At 47.0% G+C, this 27,924-nt stretch overlaps 1 protein-coding gene across 11 annotated transcripts in view; it reads right to left on the minus strand.

The window, feature by feature from the left end:
• Window positions 1–27,924, minus strand: part of Itsn1 (intersectin 1) — a 178,681-nt gene that overhangs the window by 47,543 nt on the left and 103,214 nt on the right. For 6 of the 11 annotated variants that reach the window (XM_052158676.1, XM_052158681.1, XM_052158679.1 and 3 more), the window contains 10 exons: window positions 27,315–27,442; window positions 24,768–24,994; window positions 22,990–23,111; window positions 16,297–16,544; window positions 14,407–14,566; window positions 11,335–11,540; window positions 10,585–10,667; window positions 6,916–7,082; window positions 3,644–3,689; window positions 1,415–1,536 (listed from right to left, as the gene is read on the minus strand). In XM_052158676.1, the coding sequence (XP_052014636.1) occupies window positions 1,415–1,536; window positions 3,644–3,689; window positions 6,916–7,082; window positions 10,585–10,667; window positions 11,335–11,540; window positions 14,407–14,566; window positions 16,297–16,544; window positions 22,990–23,111; window positions 24,768–24,994; window positions 27,315–27,442 (1,509 nt within the window). Of the gene's footprint in view, window positions 1–1,414; window positions 1,537–3,643; window positions 3,690–6,915; window positions 7,083–10,584; window positions 10,668–11,334; window positions 11,541–14,406; window positions 14,567–16,296; window positions 16,545–22,989; window positions 23,112–24,767; window positions 24,995–27,314; window positions 27,443–27,924 lie in introns of those variants that run through there. The other 5 variants (XM_052158684.1, XM_052158677.1, XM_052158686.1 and 2 more) reach the window with 5 other exon arrangements.

Below are 27,924 nucleotides of genomic sequence, written 5' to 3' on the forward strand. Positions count from 1 at the left end.
ACACACACACACACAAGCCTCGCTGGAAGAAAGCTCTGATAAAAGCATCCATCAAAGCCTAAGACTTAGCTTAGTGGTAAGCTTAGCTGAGCTTAGAGCCCTGGCTGCTCTTTGAGGACCTGAGTTCAGTTCCCAGCATCCCCAAGTCTAACCGTCAGCACTAACTACTGCCTACAACTCCTTGCATCACAGCTCTTTAAAAAATTTTGTTCTTATTATTTACATGTGTCATGTGTGTGTGGGTACACAAAGAGGTCAAGAGAGGTCACCGGATCCCCTGGACTGAAGTTACAGGCTGTTGTGAGCTGATGTGGGCAGTGAAGACCTATCACAGGGCTTAATTAATGAGCCATCTTTCCAGCCCCCAAATCATGGCTTTTTTTTTTTCTTTTGAGACAGGGTTTCTCTGGCTGCAAATCACGATTCTTTAACCCTACAGATTTCAATAGGACTGTATTGAACATGTGAGCCATGGTATTAAAGGTTGAACTATAGAATGACTATGTTTCAGTGCAGCTGACAATGCTTCAGTGACCTGTCACACATCCCCGCACAGAGTCAGGTGACACTCAGTGTCGTCACCATCTCTTTACCTCCTTCCTATAGATCTAACCGTGGATGCTTTGGAGGCGCCCAGTTACGCATTCCTCATTTTGCATTTACCTTATGTTTGCTCAGGATCAGACTCAGTTGGTAGGATTCTGTTGAGAGAGCGTGGATGCTGCTCTTACTAAGTAGCATGCTTGCATCTGTGTGAGCATCATCCATTTGTCTCCATGGTGACGGTCATTTTAATCACCCGAGGAGGAGGTCCCCTAGTTCTCAACCGTGTTATCTATCACTGTATCCTTGCAAGTAACAAGCATTTCTATGGAGCCACGAAATACCATACACATTTTCTTGTCCTTACATAAAGTTCCCCTTAGACATGTCCTATGACCAGTCTAACTTGCTACTACAATGATACACACTGACTCCCTTCTGCAGTATCTTTGTGTCTGGTAGTGAGAACTAAAGGAGGTGTCGGAAAGGTGAACGAGTGATGTGATTTCAGTACACACAGCAACTGAAAACAACATGACCAACACAGGCTGTATGAAAGGCACCTGCCAAGTTAGCATGCCCTAAACACCTCGGCCAAACACCACTTCTGTGTGCCAGGTCATGACGCACGAGGGTTGTCTCCGTGAAGCCCCCATTCAGAAAACTGTCTCCCAATCTGAACTTGTGGAACTACTGGATACACATTCAGCTGGTCCGCAGCGCTCAGAACTAAGCACATAAGACACAGGAGCCCCCATCGGGCTCAGAGTTCAGACAACGGGGGTTCTTTGTATTGTGCAGTGAAATGCTATTCCTTGAGACTTTGCATGTTCACACTGAGAGAATTTTAAATGAACGTAGATGCACTAACCTGCAGCTCTCCTTCCCACCATCCACCTGGGTTCTTTTTTCGGATCAGAATCAGCTGACCAGGAGCCAGGGTGAGTTGTTCGGGACCAGTAGCAGTGTAGGAAGCAATAACCTGGGCGATTTCTGAAAAACAAGATCAAATGTTGCAGTGTACTGTCAGAGTGGAGAGCTGCAATCCCTAGGACACACTATCTCTCAGGGTCAGTCACCAGTGCCGTGGAAATCAGCACACTGGCTGCCTCCCACCCTGAACTGGGGCTCTGAGCTCCCGACACCTGCTCTCGCACCGCCCTGGGAGCCACAGTGCAGATCCTCAGCTTGCCTGTCTGCCTAGCTCAGACTTGTGTGGGCTCCTCCCTGTCCTGTGACTCACCAGCACCCTGCCGAGGTCACAACCTGCCTGCCCCCATGCGTCCTGTCAAAGAACCTCCCACAGGTACGATGAACACAGAAGAAGGGCCAGGACCCTGCTCCCATCTCCATAGATCCAAGGGACGCTTCCCTCTGCCTGAACACTAACAGGAGAAGTGAGTCTCCTCAGAACCCATAGGAGCCTGGCTACAGCTCACTTACACACACAGCTTAGGACTGTCTGTCACTCCCACCAGCAGAGCCAAAGCAGCCATGCCTCCTACTCTGGGAGCGATCCATGAATTTCTGGTTTGAATCACAGAACCATGAGTTTAACTTATTTCAAGTTACAAGAGGAATGCAGAGTTTTGAGAACTTTATGCAAAAATAGTAATTCAGCATAGAAATAAAAAACGTAAATAGTTGTATGGTTTGCCTGAATCCGAAAGATCCTACGGGGAGACTCCCAGCAGGCCCACAGCCCAGAGTCTGGGGCAGCTCAGGCCACGGCTCCCTGAGCTCGTGGAAGCGATCCAGACTGCTCTCCACACTCGTCCCATCTCAGCGAACCAGAAAGGACAGAAGGAGGGAAGGAGGGCTAGAAAGAAGTAATGAAGTACAGAGAGATGGGAAGGGGGATGGGGGCCCCACACTCCAACACTGTTCGCAGTGAGAAGGGTGGAAATAAGATCCTGCCCCTTTAACCAGGCCCGTCACCCTGTCCTGAAATCTGAGGCTGGCCACCAAAGAGAAACAGCCTGCCTGGGCTTCAGAAAGGCAAACACTTAAGAGGCCAGTGCACAGCTAGTCTGTCTGTCTGAGAACCTGAGCAGGGAATCTCTCTCTCTCTCTCTCTCTCTCTCTCTCTCTCTGTGTGTGTGTGTGTGTGTGTGTGTGTGTGTTGGGGGGGGGCACTCCTCTGGTAGGCAAAGGACAAGTTCTAGATTCCAAGGTTTGGGTTGGAGGAAGTCCCGATTACTGTCCTATTTGGCATCAGCTGTCTCTGCTCCTCAAAGGACCTGGCATGCTGGCCAGCAATTTGTTCTGGGTTTTGAAAGAGCCCTGTGTCCCCAAGCTGCTTGCTAGTTTCAAGGTAAAGTGAGGCCCATCTGAGCACTGTAAGCGACTACCTGGACCCTCTGCAACGAGGCCTGTTGAAAGCACAGACAACTCCCAGCAAGAGCAGAGGCCCAGCCCTGTGCTCTGACTAAACCCCCTTTCCTGCTATGTGAGCCCACTGGAGCTGAGGACAGCCTCTCTCTCGGCAGAGCAGTGCCCATTCCAACCTATAATTTCCTAAGGACACAGGAGCCAAGCAGCACTGTCAACTTGGCTGAAGACAGGCCACACCTACGGTGGCATTCCACAGCTGCCTCCTTCCCTCTCTCCCGCCACTATTAATAGAACGTGTGATTTTGTTTAACTAAAGTTCTGGGTTCTAAAGCACGATTATCATTTGGTACCTTCACTGCTTGCCTGGGGAAGCCCCTGATTCTGAATTAATGAGACCGACCACCAGATGCCGTCACCTTACCTCTGACCTCCACTGCTAAGCCACTGGAGCTTTGTGTGCTAAGAGGAGCCACAAGGGCTTTCTAAATCCAAGGAGACGACCCTCAGTTTCCCAGCTGGCTCTGTATACATTCATTTCCCACCATCTTGCCTGGGAAAACCTATTCCCACAGCTGCAGCCACAGGCACCATTGAGAGCCCTGCACACTTAATTAGCAGGGGAGGATCTTGCCTGGCACTGTCAGGGAGATCAGGGAGATCCCTTTGCCTCTACTACAGAATTCTGGCTGTGCTAAAACAAAGACTGGGAACAACTATCAAGTCCATCCATTAACATCAAACCCAAGCATCAAGGTTTGTAACTTACCAGGCTTTTTTCCTAAACTCCCTGTTTTCCCAGCAGCTCCAGAGCCCTTAAAACAGAGCAAAAGTCTCATTGGCACGCTGAAGAGTTCATCATGTAACTTAAAACAATGATTAACAATACAAACCCACGGGAGCCCTAGAATCCCCCTTCCTTCTGGAGAGACATGGAAGCCTGTGACAAGAGGGAGCTGGTGGCTCTGTGCCAGTAGCCCTGTGCTCGCCCTGTCTGCTTGCTTCACATCCACACGGCTAGCCAGGGAATATTTCCTACACTACAGTATGGAGACACCACGCACATCCGAGTCTACCGCCCAGACATAAACATTAAATACATTGACATTTCACTATATTTGTACTAGAATTCTCTTTAAGAACTGCACCAGCATGGGGAGGCTAGGCTCCACCCCTCCCCCCACTTCTCTCTCCCCAGAGGGGGCCTGCTGTCTTGCATGGTGTTCCCTCCCTACTTCAGTCTGAGCACCACCTTTTTCCTCCACGCTGGAAGCACAAACATAGAAGCCATCCATATTTTTTCCCAACAACTAAGTGTCCCAGAAGCTCTCTGGGGCTGAATTCCTCCCAGATACCCGTGGAACTTTAATTGGGCTGAGTCAGCCAGCAGAGACCACGGGAGCCAGGACAGGGGCCAGAATGCAATCTGTGTGACAAAGTGGCTTATTGTCAATTAATGCCCCCCTTGAGTGTCTACCCTTGTAGTAAATTAAGCATTTCAATTGAAATAAGATAAAGGGTTTAATAAACCAAGCCAGAGTTACTGTAAAGATGAAACTGTGCAGTGTGTCCTCAAGGAATGCACATAGTATTACTGCTGCTATATCCTTTATATACTATACACTATATACTGTATACTCTATACTGTAAAGATGAAACTGTGCAGTGTGTCCTTGAGGAATGCACATAGTATTACTGCTGCTATATCCTATATATCCTATATACTATATACTGTAAAGATGAAACTGTGCAGTGTGTCCTCGAGGAATGCACATATTATTACTGCTGCTATATCCTATATATACTATATACTATATTCTGTAAAGATGAAAATGTGCAGTGTGTCCTCAAGGAATGCATATAGCATTACTGCTGCTATATTCTATATATACTATATACTATATACTGTATACTGTAAAGATGAAAATGTGCAGTGTGTCCTCAAGGAATGCACATATTATTATTGCTGCTATATCCTATATATCCTATATACTATATTCTGTAAAGATGAAAATGTGCAGTGTGTCCTCAAGGAATGCATATAGTATTACTGCTGCTATATTCTATATATACTATATACTCTTTACTGTATACTGTAAAAATGTGCAGTATGTCCTCAAGGAATGCACATATTATTACTGCTGCTATATCCTAGCACCGAAACCGAATGGCTATTAGAGAAGGTTTAAAGGAAGTTACTCTAATTATTTAATTTATTAAATTAATTATTAATAACTTAATCTATTAATATTCTTGCTATCTTTATAGTCTTCATATCAAATAAAGAACAGCAATGAAGGAGTGCTTGCCTCTGCTCCTGTGCATAAGCTTGTAACAATTCCCAACGCTCTGTGCACAGAAGAGACCCATGGGTGTTGTCTGGACGCAGAGGTCAAGGGGCTCCAGTGAGAGACCCCGGGCAGAGGGGACCGGGTTCTGTCCTGGCTGAGTCCCAGAGGACAGCAGGAAGGGCTGCCCTGCAGACCCATGGGTCCAGCCTGGTGTCTGGACCATGGTGCACACTGATCTCTTTTAAGTCTAGTAGGACTTTGCCCTCATATTTAACTTTGTATTTTTATTGTTATTTGAATGTATTTGATTTTAAAAAAATCTTAACGGATAGCTTATTCCACAGCCAAAAATTAAGTAACTGAAGGCCATGGTTAGCAACAGCTCACTGGTCAGTTGGCCTTTAAAGACACAATATTCCTTGTTTCTGTTTGCAGACATTGGATGCTTTTAGGCAGAAAGGTATAATTTATTAAAATGCAATGTAAGAAAAAGCTTTTGGTTTTCCGGAGTAACAGCTTATTTTTATTATGTTACTTAAATATGTATTAAGGCTACTTCTCTGTATCCATCCACCCACCCACCCATCCATCCATCCACACAGAAAACTTAGGCAAAATTTCAATGTATAAAACAAAAATAAGTTTCGATGCAAACCAGATGGCCTTGATTTGACCTGGTTCAAAGGGTTTCCGGTCTGATGGCTGGGAATGATGTTCCCTACCCCTGAGGTCAACAAGCCAGCTGCCCCATCTCCTCTCTGCCAGACCCTGCAAACACCCAGGATTCAGCAAACTGCTTCCAATACTGCAGCAAACAAAACCTTCCAAAACAAGAGTTTGGTGTTTTTGTTTTTTAATTGTTTTTAAAATCATTCCTGAAGTGAGAAGGTAAACGAAAAATGTACTAAAGTCACGGGGCTCATCCTCGCCAAAGCCACTCGGGCCACAAGGGCCTATGTGTGGCATTTAAATGACAGCGGTGCCTGGCCACTCAGGTCTACTCAATGGTGCGACCTCTGCTCTGTCAGATGTTCTCTCTCAGTGCTCAGGGGATGTGAGGGGGAAGAACAACTATGGATTTACTGCCCTTGAAAAGACTGAGGTCCACCCTGGGGGCTTGTCTCCATGTTTCTGTTGAATGGCTCTAATTATACCACAGAACTTCCCTACCTTGAACTTGGGACTATAAACCACTCTCTGACCTCAACCATTTTATTACGATTGTGCCACTTCAAGACCACATCCTATGCACTCAGAAGTCTAGGGAGCCATTTCCAACTTATAAGGATAGTGCGAATGTCCAAAGCATACCAACCTAAGGGAACTTGATATCTTTCTAAACACAGCTGAAAGTTTCTAGTGCCCACTAGGCGGGGTCAGTATCACCAGAACACCTTTATTTACATGGTCAAAGTGATGCTGTGAGCATGACCCAGAAGAACTGATTAAGCAAGTTTACTCAAAATCATAAACTGGTTACATGCAGGAATGGGATCAGCACTGAACATGGGAACAACGTGATGAGGAGCAGGCCCCCAAGTGCAGCCTCCACTTAGCCCTGGAGTTCTACACGGAGGAGGCCACAGCACTGATGTCAGGAGATGGTCAGACAGCTGCAGGTCACTTTAGTTACCACCACACTCCAGAACTAAGCAGAAGCCAACACAGGTTCCACTGTCAAAACACCGTGACTCCCCGCCAAGAGAACCACTACACAGACAGGGAGAGGAAACAGTTAATGTGGGTTTACCTCTGAGTCTTTAAGCCTCACATAGTTAGAAGGGAAGACTCCGGACTTGTCGCCCACCGTTCCTGTCCACCAGTCACCATCTTTCTTGGTAACCACAATCACATCCCCTTGCTGAAAGGTTAAATCTCCTTGCTCAGAACTCTCGTAAGTGTACATGGCAATAAACTCTGGAGAAATATTGAGATACGGAGAAAGCTTGATTGTTTAACACTCCCAGACAGCTTTGCAAAGGCAAGTTTATGATTCAGGAAGTCAGGCGGAGAGCCACTCAAGAAGTACTAGGCACGGATTAAAACCCAGGGCTGTCCCGTTCCCCTACTGCACACATAAATACAGTTCATGCTGAGAGGGCTGTTGTGAGGACCCAGCTACAGGAACTCACAGCAATGCACTGCGCATCTCCTGACAGCATCAAGAATGATCTGTGATTTAGTTACATACATCACCTCTTTAAATAAAAGACATTTCCACATTTAGCAATGAGTGTCTAGTCTGTGCTAGGATGTGTTCACATGAAGGCTTGGTGTGCACATATCTATATTTCGGCTTTGAGGAGAGCATGTTACAGTTTTAGAAGACTTTCAAATACAGTTCATCCTTTATATCAATCAAATGATATACCTCTCACCATTTAAGTGTCCCAGTGACACTGGAAACATGCAGTGCCATGAATACAAATGGGAGGGGACTACTTAAGAGCTAAACAAAACCACGGGCTTATGGTTAGACATCTGCTGCTAGCCACTCAGGCTTCCCCAGCAGGTACAGTAGATTAATGACAAGAGTAGTATCTCCCTAACCTATGCCAATCATTTTTCACAAGCTTATTGGAAAAGACTATGATTCAGTCTCCTGGGGTGGGGCTGGTGCGCCTAATGGTGTGAGCAGGATGTAACTGAAAGCAGAACTCCGCTTTGCTTTGAATGGACCCTGAGGCTCATAACAAAGTCAAGTCAAATCCTAGACACTAAGTACAAAAAGTTTACAGGAAGAGACACTGGTTCCATCCATTTTGTCAGGCCTCTGTATATTTTAAGCAACAAAATGAAGCATTTCAGAACAGACACTGTATTATTATTACATTACTAATTATAAAACACACATTACTAATGATAAAACCCTTCAATGCAGAAGGCGAGGCTGGCTAGCAGGTAGAACTTTGGTCTGCAGATCTCTGCTGGCCAATTTTACATTCACAGCATTTGCATGCGGCTCATGTGTGGAGGTCAGACGACCACTCCCAGGAGTTGGTCCTATCCCTCCACCTGCAGGTTTTGGGGACCACACTGAGGTGCCAGGCTTGACTACAAGCACTTTCCTGGCTGAGCCATCTTGCCAGCTCCTCCCCTGGCCAATGTGAAGAGCTTTGTCCTAATGAAAACAGGTACACAGAACAAAGCCCCTGAGGTCCCAGCTAAGTGGGCATCCCTAAGCACGCGGGTTTTCTTCAAAGCAGGAGACTAGCGAGGGTAGCTGGGCGGAGGCCACCCAGCACTGACTAGAGAAGAGTGCCGGCCCCACAGCTGTACGCGAAGCTCCACAGACAGAAGTGAGAGAGCGTGTCCCAAGCACCTCTGGGGAAGATCAAATCTCCAGAGGGGTCCTCTTTCCTCCGGTAACTCGAGTGCTTACTGATTTCCCAGTCCCTGAGACTTCCCACTCCCATCTAGCCATTTCTGACAGGGTGCTGGGCACTCTATACATTTCCTGGATGTAACTCTATACATTTCCAATGTGTCAATCACCTTCTTTGAATCCATTAAAAATTTTGGAGTATCCTTCAAAATAGGAATGGGACCTCTAGCTGCAAGCAGTAATGTAGTTCAAAATATAAGGAGCCTGCAGAAGGCAAGGCATGCCCTGCCCGCCCTGCGCAGGGCTGTGGAAAGCCAGACTCCGTGAGCCACTTCAGAAGGCCCCCAGCAGGCTTCCTTGCAGGAGACATTTAAGAGAGGGAGGGGCACAGGCCGGTTCCGAGCCACTACGTAGATCTATCTGAAGGGACAATCCGTTTAAATCCACTTTACAGTTTAAATTAGATGATGTTTAATGTACTATTAATAAGAGGCCCATTAATCTGTGAACAGCCTTTCTCAGAATTCCTGACGCCAGCATCCTCCCATCAGCGCCCCTCCCACGAGGCCCCAGTCTTTCCGGGTTTCCTTATGCCTAACTCATTTCAAAGCAGACAGCCACTAAGATGGGCCTCTGCCTCTGTTCTCTGCTTGACCAGGAGTAAGGGTGGTTGGCCATGGCCTATTCATGAAGCCCTCAAGGGCTGCAGTCTCTGCACATGGTTTTCTACAGGGCCGGCAGCCGAAAGCTCACTGCTCAGTGGTTCTGCCAGGAAACAAGGAGATAAGGAAAGCAGAGGAAGGCTGACAGTTCCTGGCTGCCATTCTAGAAGCTTCAAATGTTTTCTCATAATCCCACTTCACAGATGGGGAAGTTGAGGCAATTACTTTACTCTCATGTAGTTACTATGAGAGGGCCAGAATATGAATTCTCCCCCACTAATGAGACCTGATTACATATAATACGCCCACGTGTCTGCAATTGCTGTTTGGGGGAAGAGATAAAATTTGCTTTTAATTAGGCTGAAGTCATGTTATATTTAAAGAATTTTGACTTTTTTAATAGTGTGAAAATAATTAAGAAAATATGAATATGTAAAGGTGATTATCCTAAGAGTTCATATAATATATATATATTCATATAAAAATAGATAGTAATAGCTATGTGGAAAAGGTTGGAATTTTTTGTTGTTGTGATAACTATGCTTAAACAATAATTACTTTAGATCATCTTCTTGAGAATGGGACACTGTTCCTGGGAGTCCAAACTAGCTAAATCTTCATTTGTGTTGCCTCTATTGAAGTAATTGTTCCAAGAATTGTTTTCCATTGGCAGGGTCTCTAAGGAACACAACACTTCACCACAGTTGCACTGAACACACCCTGTTTGCACATGACGATTGCAGACACCCATGAGGAGGTGGCCACACACCTCCACTGACACATGGAATTAGAGCCTGCCACATGGCTGCATGGGTGCTTCACCCAGGTAGCACCTCCCACGTGACCATGCAGAAGACCAGTGAGGCCCCATCACGTCGGTTTGATTCATTTTAAAAACTCAACAATACCTCCCCTTATGGTATCTAGGATAATGAAGACCCAAGGAAAAAAGGAATTAACTATCTGTGTAATAAATACCGAAAATGAATGTTTCAGGCATAAACACTCTGGCTTGGTTAGTCACAGGGAGGATGGAGAAACAATCTGCCTCAGCTGAGGTGGACTATCACACTCATGGTCCCGAGAGTGAGCGTCACTGAACTGTGCGGTCAGTTTGAATGCAGCACAGTAATCAAGCCACGAGGGACACATGCTCAGAACCGATCCTTAGGGAATGCAGTGGGCTTCTCTCAATGCCAGATATAATCAGAGAACCCAGTTTTGGATGATCGATGATGCCTCTAGCACTATTTTGAAAGGACTTCATAAAGCAGTTTACATAACAGAGCTCAACTTCTGTTTCACCTCAGTGTTCAGGGGGCAGAAGGGAAATGAACAGTCCATTCACAGTGAAGGCCGTCATTATGAACATTTACAGTCTGCACCAAATGTCCCCCCACCTTCTAAGGACCCCTCACACCCAGCTCCTCACCTTCTCCAGGAATGGCTGGCTTGGCGGCCGGGGAAGCCACTCTCTTTAGACTAGCAGGACTTTCAGTAGGGCCGGTATCGATGCTATGAGAAGGGAGAAAGAGTATTTTAATTCTCATCTGGAAAGCCCATGGCGCTGCCTTCTCTTTGAAAGCGCTGAAGGCACAGCTGCAGCAGTCACCACAGCGGGGTTAGAGCACGTCAGGGCTGCGAGCGGCCACCAAACCCGGGCTGGGGCTTCTCCCACGAGCTCTGCTGGGCCCACGAGCTCAGTGCCAGGCTCTTCAGCACTGACTGGAAGCAGCCACGGGGCATGTCCACTGGCTGTGACCTCTTACAGCCACCAGCTGGTTCCGGACATCTTTAAATGCTAGACAACAACCTTGTGGGGTCTCTGCTACATGCAGACACTAAGGAAGAAAGCCATTCGTTCATGCTTCCAAATTCATCCCCTACTTTCCCACATGCTTTGATCTTTAGTTGTTGTGTATTTGGTACCGTACTGGGCATAAAGAATCAAAACTCCCAAACAATCAGAGACTCTTCTACAAGCCAATTGCAGAAGATGACGTGCAGCTTCCCTGTCAGGGGACCTCGGCTCACGAGAATAGGCTCCCTTTCTGCACTGCAGAAGTACACTCTAGTTTCCCAGAACACAGTCAGCCTGCAGCCCCCTCCATGAATCTTAACTAGCACAAGCAATAAGTTCTAACACTGGTTTCATCAAAGAGAAGCAGGTAAATAAAAATACCTTGTGGATTTCCTTACGGGCCCTGAAATGAGTTTCACGTAAGACTTGGGGAACCAACCCTTCTGACCTTGGACTTCGCCAAACCACCACATGTCTTGCTGTTCCAGAACGGTGATGATGTCACTTTTGTTAAAATTTAAGTGGTTGTCTTTTTTGGCTCTCCAGGGATACAGGGCCTGCGCTTGTAGCCCTTCCACCTTTTCACCCTTGTGTGGAACGACATAAAGGATCCGTGATTACACCTCGGCTTGTTACCAAGACAGCGAGCACCGGGTACACACACACACACACACACACAGACACACACACAGCCATGGAATGACATAAAGGATCCATGATTACACCTCGGCTTGTAACCAACCAAGACAGCGAGCACCGGGTACACACAGACACACACACAGCCATGGAATGACATAAAGGATCCATGATTACACCTCGGCTTATAACCAACCAAGACAGCGAGCACCGGGTACACACACACACACACACACAGCCACAGAGGACACTGCCCCAGCCTGACATGAGTGCGAGACACCCTGTGGCTTCTCAGCAATTGCTCATTTCAAAAGTGGAGACAACAACCCGTGGCCACTCCCAGAGCCCCAGCAGGCTGTACTGCCCCAGCCACACTTGCTCTAAGCCTTTTGATTTCAGTGTACTGACACAGACATTCTAGGAGCTGACTGCATCTCAGTTTGTGTGGACAAGTGCAAACAGGCCATGCGCTGGACTGCTTTTTTATTTCTCATGATTCTAGACACTGTGGGATTATAAGAATAAAGAAAACATGATTTCTGCTCTCTCCGCAGTTTGGATAAAGCATTTTATTAACCTTGAAGTGCTATAAAAATATTCTCTAGTAAGAAACTTAGTGTGCAAGGAACAGATAAAAACAGCCAAGCGTGTCATTGGGTGGAGTGAAATACACTAGACAAACGTTCTGCTTCCCTGTAGGATAGAGAGAATACAATGACTCCTGCCTCGGGGCACCGGGGACAGGGGACAGTTCCACAGTTCCGCAGGGGAAGAGGCATTTGAGCTGGGCAGAGAAGGGTTTGGAGAGCTAGGGCTGCGGAGGGCACTGCAGGCCAAAGCCACAGCACAGGCAGAGGCCTTGAGGTGGCAAGCTGAGTGCACTGCAAGTGGTCCAGGAGGAGGAGCAGGATCCGGGGCTGTGGGCAGCCTCGGCTCACGGAGGGGTGGAGCAGGAGACAAGGCTGCAAAGGCAGGCGAGGCACTCAGTATCTATTTCAGATCATTATGATGACTTAAAGAACTAACCAAAACAAGTCCCACTTCAATTACACATAAATGCATAAGGAACAAAAGTTAGTGCCCAAGGACAGTTGGTCCAGAGCTGCCTGCACTTGCCAGAGGTGATTTTTATTTGTGCATTATGATCTGAGTGGACAAACAAGAAACCATATAACTGGCCAGTAGCTCCCACGAGCGCCTTAACTCTTGCTCTGCATGGATTCTTACCCCTTAAGCCCACAGCACATTGACTCCCCACTGTAGCCCCCGCACCACTATTCTCTGTCCACCCCATCCCCACCCCCAGCGTTTATGCCTTGTCTAATCTTTTCAACTAATTCATGGACTTCCAGGCCAAATGAGAGGGAAGCAACTTGCTCAGTGCTTCTACAGACAGAGGGTGACTCCCAGCACCTGTCCCGTGTTGGGTTTTGGAAACAGTCGGAAGTCAGACAAGAACCCTGGGGTGTCCCAGGCTCTCCACTTGCTAACTCTATGACACTCAAGCAACTGAGATTTTTCCAAGCCTCATTTCCATGTCTACCAAAGAGATAACACTCTTCTGAAGACGCTGTAGTATTCAGAAAGACCTAGGCCCAGTCTTTGCTGTGACTGTACAGACAGTCAGGAGGTCACAGTCTCAGGATCCGTCGTCTCGAGTTGGGTAGTACTGCTAGAGATGCTGAGTTCAGCTTACTAGGGAATCCCTTCCAGCCCCTAAACCTCTCTACTACCAAGGCCCTGAGGGCTCACTCCTCACCTAGAGGGACTGATGGCCACTGGAGGCCGTCCTCTCTGCCTCACCCATCTGCCCTCACAGAGCAGCAGGCCTCAGAGCTCAGCTTTCTCTAACTCCACTGCAATCTGGACGACTTCACCCCTCCACCATCCCTTGAAGTCGCCAAGAGATGGTTCTTATCCATGGGGCCTCTTTGCCCTAAGCGGGTTTTGATGGCACGGCCACCTCACTGTCACCCAGGCTCTAGAACCCCCTCTCGTCCCCATGGTTCCTGTGCCTCAGGCACAGTGCCTCCTTGGTCACCGTGCTTATGTGTTCAGCGCGGGCAGAGGAGAGGCCCCGCTGCTGATTTGTCCTTCCCCACGTTCTTCCTGCACACTCTTGGGCTCCTGCTGTCTCCCGTGTGCCTCCAACCCGATGGCCAGGGCCTGCTCTGCGTCCTCCTTTCCGTGCGTGGCTTGGACACATAGGAACTCAGCAGGGTCTAGGATTCCACACTGAGCACCCCCAGGAGCACTGCTGCTCCGCAGCTCCGATCTTCCTGCCTACCACTTCCCCACGTGCCTGGGGGCTCCTCTAACCTAAGCATTTCAGAACTCCCCGTCATCCCCTGGGGCTTCCAGGACGGGCATTTGCTGTTTGTTTGACTGATCTATCAACAGTGAAGCTTTTTCTTTTTTTTTTTTTGGATTTGGTTTTTTTCGAGACAGAGTTTCTCTGTATAGCCCTGGCTGTCCTGGAACTCACTGGGTAGACCAGGCTAGCCTCGAACTCAGAAATCCGCCTGCCTCTGCCTCCCAGAATGCTGGGATTACAGGCATGCGCCATCACTGCCCGGCTTAACAGTGAAGCTTTGATGACACCTTTTCAATGAAGTTGTTCAGACACACACAGGCAGGAGAGTTTAAGCCCTCTGAACTCTGAGGTTTATAATAAGTCTCAACTTTCTGAACTAGGTTCAGCCAGCCAACCCAGCCTCATAGGAGACTGCTTGTAAATGACACTGTCAAGAAATGTCTGCTGGGACTGTTGGTGTGACATTAGGTGCAGATCACCCAGTCTTCACTAGCTGCCCCTACCTGGCCCAGGACGGGAGATGGGGAGGAGCCGGTGGCTGTGGCTGGTGTGAAGGCCGACCTCTGCCTTAGCTGGCCAGCACTGGGTACAGTCAGAGAAGGCTGAGCTGCCCACGTGTCCCAGTTGTCCGTTTCTGGTTTCTCATTTGTACTGCTGGGCCACCTAGAAGGAAGAGCACATACCTTAATCAGCAAGAACTTCCTAGTGCTCTAGCATTATAGGACACCCACACCCACACAAGGAAGGTGGTCTGGCTCACAGAAGAAACAGGACCAACCCTAATACGGTATTAGGCCTGGGGTTAACCCAGCCTATCTCCATGCACAGAGCCCCACTCTGTCCCCAGTGACGTGCATGGGAGGTGTGGCAGAGCACACCTGTAATTGTAGCTCAAGATCATGTGATGACTTCGAAGTTAGCCTGAGCTATAGAGACTTCATCTGAACAAACAAGCGCAGGACCAGCTCTGTAACCAAACTGGAGCATGTTCTGGAATGTCAAGAGCTTTTTAAGCAAAGATCAAGGCAAGTGTGGCTGGAGCTCAGGCCTGGCAGGCTGTCTCTTAGCAGGCTCCCTCCACAGGGAGGAGTCTCGGGCACCCTCAACCAGTCTGACAGAGCACGGAGGACACCTTGTGATTCCCCTCGCCCTCCTTTCCTGGCCATTTCCTCCTCCCTCCCTCCCTCCCTCCCTTCCTCCCTCCCTCCCTCCTTCTGTTTGCTCCAGCTAATCTTTCTCTGAAAATATGACTGAACTCCATGCCTTCCATGTTTGTTCAGAAAGATTATTTATTCAACTTGAAAAAAAAAATGAAATCCCTTCCCACCCAAACACCCACTGCCCACTAGTTGGACATATATTTGTTTGGACAGCTGCACATATATGTCCAGGACCTACCAGTGGAGGTCTAGGCCACTGGTGGTGAGAGACCAAATCTTCTGAAAGTTCAGACTCCATTTCAGAGAACTTGACCAAGTTTGAACTCGGATAAACTAACCTAACATTAGTTTCCAAGTTAGCCCCCAATTAAACCCGAGCTCCAGTTTCTAGACTAACCCCAACAAGACCTGCATCTCCAGGTTAATCACCCCCATCAAATCCAGTGTTTTCAGGTTATCCCCTCAACAAATCTTCACTCCTGGGTTGCAAGCCCGTCTCTGCCTTACAACCACCAATGCAGAGGGATGCAAAAGTTAAGTTTATGATTTGACTCCCAGCACCAGCAAATTATGCTAAAGGCTATAGTAGTTCTCTGACTGGGTGCTTACGAGGCTAGAAATACACACACACACACACACACACACACACACACCAGCTTCTGACTGGTCTTCACTAATACTTCCTTAGCACTACAGTGGCTTTGCCCATCAACTGAAACCTCTGCTTCCATGCTGTTTGCCGAATGCCATTTCCTGATGACCAAGGACAAACACTCAGGGCGGGGCAATGGTAGGCACACTTCTCTCCGCTACATGCCCGCTCAGCAGAAACCTCTGTAGAAGCAGCTCTCTGTCTTATTCCAAAACACATGACTGCTTGCAATTTTAGTTCCTGGCTAACAAAATAGCATCATTTCCCAGCCTGCAGGAAATTACTGAATTTTTTTGCTGACAGAAATGATTGTCAACATGGATTATTAGGAAGTGGTATTTCTCCATTTTTTCCCCTAAATGAAAAATACAGATAATGATGGAACAAACTGTAGCTGGCTTTATTTTGCACCCTGGTAAATCTCTGTTTGGCAGTGGTATTATTAAATCTAGTTGAGAGGCCAACAACCCGTTGTCAGTAGGCCAGGCAGAGGAACGATCATGGACACACACCATCTCCCTTTCAAAGACGAACAACTCAAGACTGGACAAAGTGCCAAAGACATATTAATTACCACGTACGTGGAACTGAAGTCTGCCCAGTTGTTGGGGGTTGAGGAGGGCTCAGAAGAGGCCACTGGTAAAGGAGCAGGGGTCTCACGCAGAGTCAGCTTGGGGGCAGGGGCGGATGTCAGATCGGTCACTGGTTTGGCTGGAGTGGGAACCTCATTTTCTGGAATCTTCTCTGCGTAGTTTGCAGGGAACCATCCCGTCTTCCCTTTCAGCTCTCCTCCAAGCCACCCTGGCTCTCCAGTCTGGCTTTCATCCACCTGTGGGAAGTGACAGTGTCTCATGTCAACCCTTGAAGACAGCCACAAGCCTCTGCCCCTGACTGACACACGGCTGGGACAGACAGGCCTCATCTAGTCTCAGTGCTCAGGAAGTGAAGCGGCAGCTCTGCAGTGCACACTCCTTCTCTGGCTCTCCTCTCCTGAGCTCCTCAGGTCCTCAGACACCTACCTCAAAGGCCTGCTATTCTGAACTGTGAATCCCTCTGACAGGCTTTATAGCTCAGAAAGTCATGCAATTAGGAAAGAGAATTTGACTTGGTTTTTCAAGCAAGGAGCGCAACCAACAAAAAGTTAACATTCTAAAACTTCCAGTAAGTAAGCCTTTTATTCAGCATAGAGAATAAAAACAAAACAGCAGCCATTTAAGAGCTCCACAGACATGAGGGATGAAAGCACAGCTCATTTAGAGCTCTCTCCGCTTTAATTCTCTTAGAGGCTGTAATTTTAAAATCCACGACATTCCACAAAGAATAGAGCCTTCTGATGAAAATGTTCAGAGGAGTCATCTACTATGCCAAGTGCATAGTACTTGTGTTTGATCTTAGTTCTGCCCCAAAGGATGCATTCAAAATGGCCTCAGTCATCCTTATATCCCGAGAGTTACCCCTGGCTTCTGAGCACTGGGAGATGGCTCTGGAGGACAGAGCACGCTCCATCGGAAAGCTGGCTCCAGTCCCAGGGTCCAGTGAGTCCTAGTCTTACATGTGACATGGAGCTGAGGCCATCTGACACTTCACCGACTTTTCAAACAACCATAGGAATGGAGTAGGTCTAAACACAAAACATGAAGCAGACCTGTGTCCACTGAAGGGCAGCAGGTGCTCCTACCTGCTGAGCCATCTCTCAACAAGTGACTTAAGACTGAGAACAGGAAAGGCAGGACCACAGGAAAGGGAGGCCCTCGGGCCGCATGCATGCGGTCTTTCCAAGGGGGCTGGCTTTGCTTTTCACTTGTCACCGTTACACTCACACACGGGTACAAGCACGCTCCGCAGTCAACCCCCCACTGCCTGGTTCTTCCCCTCTGCTGTTTCCAGGCAGCCCAGGAAACATGGCTGCTTCTATCTACCTAAGCACACCAGCACCCAGAGTAGGTTTGGTGGCCAGGCTCTCCGACCCCCACCTTAGGACTAAAGGAGTGTCGGGTGGGAGCAAGTTAGGAGTTTCTATCCGACACAAGGCGCTGCAGAGTATGAGGAAAAGCAAGGCTCTGCAAATAGACCGCCTCAAATTTAATGCAGGTTCCGTAGCTGTAACTGTACAAACTGGAAAGGTGGACCTTCAGGATTCTTTGTCTATAACATGCTTGTCTCAGTATGGATACATCTTTTTTGTTGTTTTGTTTTCCAGACAGGTTCTCTGTGTAGCCCTGGCTGTCCTGGAACTCTCTCTGTAGACCAGGCTAGCATGGAACTTTGAGGTCTGCCTGCCTCTGCCTCCCAAATGCTGGGATTAAAGATGTATGTTACCACTCTTGGTTTCTTTCTTTCTTTCTTTTTGGTTTTTTGAGACAGGGTTTCTCTGTGTAGCTCCGGCTGTCATGGAACTCACTCTGTAGACCAGGCTGGCCTCGAACTCAGAAATCCACCTACCTCTGCCTCCCAAGTTCTGGGATTAAAGGCATGTGCCACCACCACCCAGCTTTACTCTTGGTTTCTAATGGTAAGTTTTTGTAACTCTGCCTGGCACATGAAAAAGTTTAAAAACACAAATCTAAAAATTCTACTCTGACTAATACAGTGTTCTAATATCTTGGTTTGGTTCTTATTTTGTTTCAACCTAGTTCACTCTAAACAAGCTTTGGTTCTCTGCTCCGGAAGTCAGTCACTTGTAGTTAACCTTGCCAGGGTCATCTCCTGTAGGGACCCATTTAGTATCTGATTACTGCCTTTCTGGAAATGTTCACTGCTACAAATGCCAACTGCCTGATATCACCCTGACCTAGGATCTGTCATCCCTGGGCCTGGTTAATGAAACTTTGGGTAAACATAAAGAATCAGATCAGAAGTCCCGAGGCAACATCTGACTCCACATCTCAAGGAAAGGTCTAGCCCCAACCCTAACAGAAAAACCACACCCAGTCTGCCAGCAGCAAGGACAGAAGTCACAGTGCACTTTCGTATCCTCAAGAGCTGGAGGAGGGACCCTGAGTTCAGATCCAGCAATGGCCAGCAAGAGCTCCCATCTCCATGGCAATGGTGAGATCACCATGGGCCTCTCGGTTAGTGGAGGAAACTTACTGCCCTCAGCCACGGCCCAGACGTGGTCTTAGGAATGTGAACTTACTCTCGTGGGGTCAGCTCATTGTAACAACTATGATTAAGGTCCAGAGCAGGCAGCAGAAACTCATCCTTAACACTTAACCATTTGGAAAACAGAGGGTCGACATGAAAATGAGACATTTCTTCTTGAGTTTGGAAAACTTTGCCAAAAATGTCAATCTAATTTTGGGAAAATGTAAGGGTATGATAGACTGAGTAGGTTAAGCACATAAACTCTGTAACACGGCAAGCTACGACAGATTTCTACACAAAGCACATTCACCCGCTGTGGCTTTTAAGAGGGATTCTCATTCTTTTTAATGGAACAAGCTTAGTGTTAGTGTAATTATCTAACTAGGTCTGTCCCATCAACCCCAGTCTCTGAGAGTAATTCTGATAGAACGTCATGGAATTGAAGCTCAGACGCTAGACTCTGTTCACATCTCTCGGATTGGCTCAGGGCTAGTCTACACAACAGTACTACCCACACGCTGCTTGTCTACCTGCTGGGTCTGAAAGCCTATGTACACAGCGGTCAGTTCAGATTGGAATCAGTTTGGTTAAAGCCCGAGATCTAAGGGCTCTTACGTGCACTGACCACCACTTCACTAGGGAGCTCTGATTTTTCTTAAATTTCCACCTTGGCTTCTGGGGAGGTGCTATAACATTGGGATCTTTAATGACCTCGAGTGACATTCCTGGCCATGTGCTGCTGTCTTCTTCATCAGGGTGACATTACTGAGGGGTGAAAGAACCTTTAGGAGTTGGAGCCCAGTGAGAGAGCTTTAGGCTTGGGAGGTATGAATTGAAGGCAGACTGTGGGACTCTGGGTCCATTCCTCAACCTCACATGCCCTGGGATACATTATCCAACCATCCCTTCAAACTCTTTTTTTTTTTTTTTTAAACTTCAAACAATTTGTGTGTCTATGTGAGCACAGGCATGCATGCAGCATGTCCTTGGAGGCCAGGAGATAGAACCAGAGCAGTCACAGGTGGTAAAATCGCCTGTTACGGGTGCTTGGCGCAAAGCTAGTTTACAACTGAATTTGACTCGTCTGGAAGAATAGGGAGTGCTCTTAACTACTGAGCTATTTTTCCAAGCCCTTAACTTTCATTTCTTAAATTGGCTTATAATAACTGGTAGATTTCCATGCAACCTTCATTTGGGTAACTTCCATCATGCTGAGCCCCCTCAGAATCCCCCACTTTTCCCATCTAAAGAAAGTAGAAGGAAAAGGTTTTAGTTCTGTATGTATGTATGTATGTATGTATGTACGTACATTGGTGTTTTGCTGGCATGTATGTCTATAAGATAGTGTTAGAAGCCATGGAGCTGAAGTTACAGATAGGTGTGAGCTGCCATATGGGTGCTAGAAATTGAATCTGGGTTTTCTGGAGGAACAGCCAGTAGTCTTAACCACTGAGCCATCTCTCCAGTCCCCTTGAAAAGGGTTTTTGTGGTTGTTATTTTGTTTGTTTTCTAAGATAGGGTTTCTCTGCGTAGCCCTGGCTGTCCTGGATCTCACTTTGTAGTTTTTGTCTCCACAAATAGAAAAAGAAAGCAATCTATTGCCACAAAGGCATGAGGACCTGAGTGTGGGTCCCCAAAACCCACATAAAAGCCAGGCACACGCCTGTGACCCTGGTGCTGGGGAGGAGGAAGCAGGGTAAGGGTAGCGCTTACAGGACAGAGGGGTGCGGCTATCACCCGCTCCTGAAACTAATTCCCTAACGAAAGGGCTACAGAGAACTCTGAACTGTGTATCTGAATTGAAAATACCCTGAATGTCTATGGCCTAAGCAAGGCATAGATGAAAGAAAGGACAGACAGACAGAGCAAGTTTTATGTGTGTAAGTTTGTGGTATGTGGTGGTGGTTGGCGGTGGCGGTGGCAGGGAGCATGTACAACAGCTTTCTCCTTCCGGCTTTCTGTGGTTACAGGAATCAGACAGGGAGGGCCAGGCTTACGTGCCACGCTCCTTCCCTAAGCCATCCATCTGGCCACCAGCTCCTTTTTGAGACTCCTTAGTCATTCTCACACCTGACGCTGCTTGACACCAGCATCGGGTGTCCAGTCGCTGTGTGGTCCTCACATAAAGTTTAGCAAAAATGGCAGTGAGTGAAGTCTCTCGTTGCTCATCCAGTTGGTCAGTGCATGGCAGATGGGATGGCGACCTCTACACACGAAGAGAGGCCATTCATTGTTTATGCCCTAAGCCTCAGACATGGAGATGATCAGCCAGGCAGCCTCGGTCAGAGATACCACAACAGTTCACAAGTTTCTTTCCTTTTTAAGTTCCTAGGTTACTGGACAGTCATGAACAACTTCACCTCAGCCTGGGTTCATCCGTTTCTCGTGCCTTTCCCAAAAAGGATCTAAATATTTGAATGGCAGACACCATCTTCTATTTCTTTGTATAGTCAAACATTCAGAATATGACAACACATAAGACAGTAGATTAAATTGTTAACAATGAAAAAATAGTCTGGGAGTAAACTGGTCTAAAGGCAAAGAGACCTAAAGCAAAGTATTTGTAAGGCTCCCCACCCCTACCAAGTCCCCCAGGGGGAAGGAAGCGTGGTGACTGAAGGGCAAGCCTGAGGAGTCTCAGAAGCCGAGCCCCCTTCAGTGAGCCTGGGTTACAATGACAAGAGAGCCACGCTAAGCCTGCTGGGCTGGCGGGCTGGCAGGCAGGCGGGTGGGCGGGCTCCACTGTTCTCATGCTCACGTGTCTTAGGTGTGGAGGCTGGACAGCTAAGAGTTCAAGGCCAGCCTTGGCTACATAGTGAGCTTGAGGCTAGCCTGAGCTACATAAGTCCTGTGTCATTCAGTAAGTAGGTAGGTTTTGTAAGCCAGGAAATCATTCTAATCTCTTGTAAAAGTTTCAAATGTTTCATTTACAGTGTAACACAGCTGGAACTCCCGGGGTTAGGTGAAGCCCCGACAAACAGAGAACCTGCAGCCTGCTCTGCAGAACCAGCACACAGGAACGGCAACACAAACCCTCCCCATGTTTCCACAGCCACAACACCCAAAGACCTGCTCACTTACACAGTTAAAGTGATTCAAAGAACAAGACACAGAGTGGGAGGCAGACTTCCTGACAGGGGGCACTTACCCATTCCCCTTTAACCTCCACCAGGAAAGCAAAGGTTTGAAAGCAAGGCAAAAGATGTTTAATGAAATGTTGCACCTTAGAGGACATCTACACTCTACTCATCAAGTGAGACCAGGGGCTAGTTAGCCAGCCCCAGCGAGAGCAGCCAGTGCTACCTGGGGCTGCAGAGATGGTAGGTCCTGCACTAAAGCAATAGTTTCTCATTAAAACACAGACCACTCTTTACTACCCTAATATGAGAAACACATTGGTCTCTTAAGCCATCACTTTCAGTTACTCCAGAAACTTAAGTTGCCATTTAGTAAATAATTAGATCAACCACAGTGTTCTATTCTCTTCTTAAAATGAGTTCTTATATACTGTCACAATGTGAAGACTATATTAAATTGTTAATATACACAAAGAATATAAACTGCAACAAAGCAAGACTGAACATGTTTGTTACTTTTCTGAATAGAAATTCAGATTCCCCATGTTTTATCTATAACTTAAAAACCAAAACCAAACAGCTTCCAAACATTTTGGCTCAAAGTTATAAATGTTCTATGGGCAGCTGTGGTTGAAAGAATTCTGCATTTGTAACTATTTCTTGAAGACTCTTCATAGTATGTAGCTAGTGCTAGCCTTAGATACGATCAGTCAATTGTAAGATTAAAAATATGCTAAGGGAGCAATATGAACACTGTATTTAATAACTGTATTTAAAGCACTATTAAGATACGCCTTTGAGGGAGCTGGAGAGATTGTTCGGCGGTTAGGAGCACTGACTGCTCTTCTAGAGGTCCTGAGCTCAATTCCCAGAAACCACATGGTGGCTCACAACCATCTGTAATGGGATCCAACACCCTTCTCTGGTGTCTGTAGACAGCTACAATGTACTCATAAATAAAATAAATAAATCTTTAAAAAAAAAAGATACACCGTTGAAAGAGAACTTTCATTTTGATATGCATGCTTGTTGGAGGTTTCCTAATTGTGCCACAAAGTGCCAAGTGAGGTCAGATGGCCATCTCTGACACACACTGGCCGCCATCTTTCTTACCATGACTATATCTCCTGGCTGGATGGTGATCTCGTCATGACTTCTGGCTTCAAAGGGGTACAGCGCTCGGTAATACACCACTTTTACACTCTCCTGTGCAGAAATTGTAAGCGGGCCTTTCTCTGTTTGGGAAGAGGAGGGACACATTACAGGAAGCACTGACATATGCCAAAGCAGACAGCTGTTAGTGCTATGGTTTGCCTTATACTGGAAATATTTCCACCACTCAGGGAATTCTGAAATGGAATGCCAGACAGCCGACTCTGAGAAGCATCGAAGAGCATGTGGAGTTCATCAGTAGATCCACAAACAAGCTGCCAGGACGGAACGTGGTAGGCGAGACAGCCCAGAGAACCTTTCTCCACCTCTTGGCATGGGCTCTAGCAATGCACATCTGTAAATCATCAGCAGGCTCTGCACCCACCCAGGGCGTTGCTCATATATGACAGCAGATCTGGTCAGCCAGAAAGCATTCTTACAGGGGAAGAGGAAGAGAAACACAACCTTCCATATAAACAGGCAAATGTCGGTCTCTGGGGCACTTAACGGGATCACATAAACCTAAATGTTGACTTCAAGTAACGTCCTCATGACCCTGGTGAGCTGAGACTTCACCAGGGGAATGTAGAAGCCCAAGGGTAAAGCCTAATGAAAATAATTTAGGATTTAAATCAAAAGAAAAAATTTAAGATGCTTTCAGGCAGAGGACACTCTCAGACGCTGGCTAACAGGTAATTATAGCCCTCTGGATTGTTCTACATACAAGCTGCACGTAACTTGACACCCATCATATCTGAAGAGCAGTGAGGTAGACTGTTATCTCTGTGTAGCCTTGATCTGTGTGAGATGAAACATTTTCTACTGAGGATAAAAAGGAATCCTCAGTTCACACTGAGGGACTGAGATTAAAAGATTGATAATTCCTCTTCAGACCACAGTTGGACCTTTAGACAGTAAGCTCATCTCTATTCTGTCTAATGGAGTCCTCCCTCCTTCCGGCTACAGCACCTTAGGAAGGGATGGCCCCTGACCTACGCCTCACTCCCTCATCCCACTGTGCTCAGGGAGCAAACAAATCAGTTATGAGATGGTGTCAAGTTATTTGTTGCCTTCTGAATATCAAAGTGGTTAAAAATTTTTAAAATACATTTTAGCGTGCATCTGAGATTATCCAAGGACAGCTTTTATTAGTTATGGTCAGCCTTTTACTCACTTACTCTTTAAAAGGAGCAAGTTGTATTGAAAGTGTAAAACCCAGAATTACACTTTTCAAAAGGCACAAAGCCCAGTGCAGACAAAACCAGTTGACATGGCTCAGCAACTTCAGGGGAAAATATCAAACTAGAGAGTTAAGTAATTTTTTTCCTCCTAAAATGTCAAATTTGGCATTTGTAACATATATACAAATAGTGTTCATGTCACTTGGATCGGGCCTGCAGAGGCTCCTGGATATCAGAGGGGCTACCTGTGCACACCTGGGTAGTAAAGAGCTACAGTATCCAGACAGAGACAGATATCTCAGCCCTATTAATACAAGTAAGCTAGCTCAAGGCAGCACATGCCTTAATCCCAGCATTCAGGAGGCAGAGGCATGCCGATTTCTGAGTCTGAGGCCAGCCTGGTCTACTGAGTGAGACCCTTTCCCCAGAAACCAGGAGGCAGATGGTGATTAAGCAGACAGTGCTCAGAGACTCTGGGGGAGGTACACTGTCTGCTGTACACCCACATACATACGGAGGTGAGGGTGACAGAGCTGGCGCCTCGGCCCCTTCGGATACCTGTAGTAGACCAGGGTGCCTGGACAGCTGGCTTAGCTGGCTCTGGATGTGGATGGAAAAGCCGACTCTGCTTGTCGTGCCCTTCCGGCTTGGCTCTCTCTTCCACCTCCTTCCTCTTGACACTGTCTTCCCTTTTCAGTTTGTCCTCCTCGTGGGACTTCCGAGGGCGCGGCGGCTCCTCCTGCTGCACATGCCCCAGCCACTGCTTGTCCCGTTCCTGAACTCGTCTGCCAACAGAGATGCTTGATGCGGCGAGAAAGCAGCTCTGACCAGCAGTCTTCCCCATCACCCCTCACCAAAAAGGCCTCGCTCTAGGCAGGGCTGCTAGGGGAGTGTGGGTGGCGCTTCACAGAGAAGGAATCCACACAATGGGTTCTCCGAGCTCTGGCTGGGCAAAATGAAGCTGCATGATTTAACCCCCCCCCCAGACACACACAAAAGAAAACTGTGATATATTTCATAAAGTGGCTATAAGACTAAGATGAGGTACATCTCAGTTGATATTAATGATCGTAACTGATATAATCGATTGGGAGCCACAGAGAACAGATGAGCATACACTTTATGAATGTGAGACTAGCTGACATGCTGTGCCTGGACACTGCTCCTGTGAGGACGTGAATAGAGCATGAGTAGACATTCTCGCAGGTCCTCCCGGGCAGGACACACCACCACACCGAGACACACACAGGACGCACCACCACACCGAGACACACACAGGACGCACCAACCACACCGACACACACAGGACGCACCATACTCACATGCATACGTTTGGCTCCCAAACCTGACAGTGAAACAGATTAACTGATGTCTGGGGCTGGCGAGATGGCTCAGGGGCTAAGGGCACCTGCTGTTCTTGCAGAGCTCTTGGTTCCCAGCACCCACATGATAGCTTACAACCACCTGTGACCCCAGAGCCACAGGGTCCATTGCCCTCTCCTGGCATGAGAGCACAACATCTACAGTGCACAGAGGGGCATGCTGTCAAAAACTTGTGCACATGTCTTTTTTTTTTTTTAATTTTTATTTATTTTTATTTTATGAGCACTGACTGGTGTTTTAAAGCCTGCACGTATATCTACATGAGGGCATCAGATCCCCTGGAACTGGAGTTATAGACAGTATAGACAGTTCTGAGTTGCCAGGTGGGTGCTGGGAATAGCCCTCTGGGCTTGTCTTTAATCCCAGTACTCTGGAGGCAGAGGCAGGAGGATCTCTGCAATTTCAAGGCCTATCTGGTCTACACAGTGAGCTCCAGGTCAGTCAAGGCTATAGAGAAACTGTCTCAATACCGAATCCTAAAAAAAAAAAAAAAAAAAAAAAAAAAAGGCATCCAAGTATATTTATTAGAGGGTAAAAAATTAAGATTTCGTAAGTTTTAGGTACTATTTTCCTAAACACTTAGAATATGTATCACATATTCTATTTGTAGAGTAGTATGCTCCACATTACATTTTCAGTGTACTTACACTCTGCAGGAGTATAGTTTTATGTTGCAACATTAGTAATAAAAGCATTTCATAACCGATAATGACAACTGGGGACCAGGGAGAAGGCTCAGTTGATAAGGACACTTACATCCAAGTCTGAGAAGTTTGATCTGCAGAACCTACGTGGTAGAAGAGAACCCACTCTTGAAAGATGCTCTCCGACTTCCACAAATGCATAGTGACACAAGCCTGTGTGAACACACACACACACACACACACACCACACCCCCCTACAACAGTTAAAAAAAAAGGCTAGTTTGCTGCAGTCAACATACACAGTGTGCCCCCGTAAAGGGAAATAATAAAATAAGTACCCAGTCTAATAAACTTGTAAAAACACACAAACAAGAAACGATCTTAAAGAACCCTATGCGCCCAGCACCGAAGCAGGCTGACAGACCTGTGCAGGCCCATGACCCCCCAGTGTCCAGGATGCAGCTCTTTCAGTGTAATTTCAATACCTGTTTTTATAGTTTGTAGCACCTCCTGGGACACTGGTCATTCTAGTTCCCTGAACTCTAAATTAGTTGAATTTCAAATAGCACAAACCTATGAACTAAAAGGTAGCAAACAAACCTCTACAATGGAAAAGGTACAAAATGAGCACAAATATCCAAACAGAAACAAACAAAAGCGTGCTTGTGTTCCGGGCAGTGGCGGCCTGTCTCCACCTTTTGTACTCCAGTTTAATTTGCAGTAGCAGTAAACAGGAGGGAGGCAGGGAGGCGCATTCCTGGTGCTCTGGAGAAGCTTGTGGCAGGAGACGGCTTTGCTTTCAAACCTTGCTCTTGGACCATCTCTGTTGTTAGGAGGCTGTGAACTGGAAATCTCTTTTGGTCATTGGGATGCAAATGAACTAAGTGTCCCAATTTTCTTGTCTACTTCTATTGTCTACACAGGAGAGCACTGGGAACTAACCAAAACTTTAGGCCGTGGTGTACTTACATACGCAGAGATTTAATGTGTGGCCAGACACACATTAAGAAGGGGAGGCGACTTTCCTGGAACAGTAACCGTTTGAAGAGAGAATGGCACAGGCCCTGGGGTCACTCACCTCTGAGCTTCTTCCTTTTGCTTTTCTAACTCCAGGCTCTCCCTCTCCTGCTCTTTCTGTTTCAGCCGCTCTGCCTCGATGGACCGCTGCTTCTGGAGTTGCTGCTTACTATGTATTTCTCTTAGTTCCTAGAAGGAATCAGGACAGTTTATGGAGGATCAGAGAAGATGAGCATGAACCACTCACGAGCAGTGGCCAAGCCCTGAGTGTTTGGCAGGTGACTTTCAGTGTTCATTTAGAAATTGAATTCACTGCATCTTGACATGAGACGACCAATTACCAGTCATTGTCCCAGATTATATTCTAGCAGGTCACAACACAATATGTCATTTCCCAAGACATTTTCTTATTCCTGGGGCTGGGACCTTGCACACACTAGGCAAGTGTTCTAAGATTGAGTTATGCTCCCCGCCCCCACCCCCTTGCCTCCAGAATCTGTTTGAAAGGCCCTTGTTTGTGAGGGGTAGTGGGGGAACTATGCTGGGGAAAAACTCAACAGTACTGGAAGGCAACCAGTCTTATGGTGATTTATAAATAAAACTATAGCTACTATAATTAATCGACATCAAACCCCATAGCTTTGAAAACACACCACACCACACACACACAC

The sequence above is a fragment of the Apodemus sylvaticus genome, chromosome 15 (assembly GCF_947179515.1).
Source record: "Apodemus sylvaticus chromosome 15, mApoSyl1.1, whole genome shotgun sequence".
NCBI classification, from domain to species: domain Eukaryota; kingdom Metazoa; phylum Chordata; class Mammalia; order Rodentia; family Muridae; genus Apodemus; species Apodemus sylvaticus.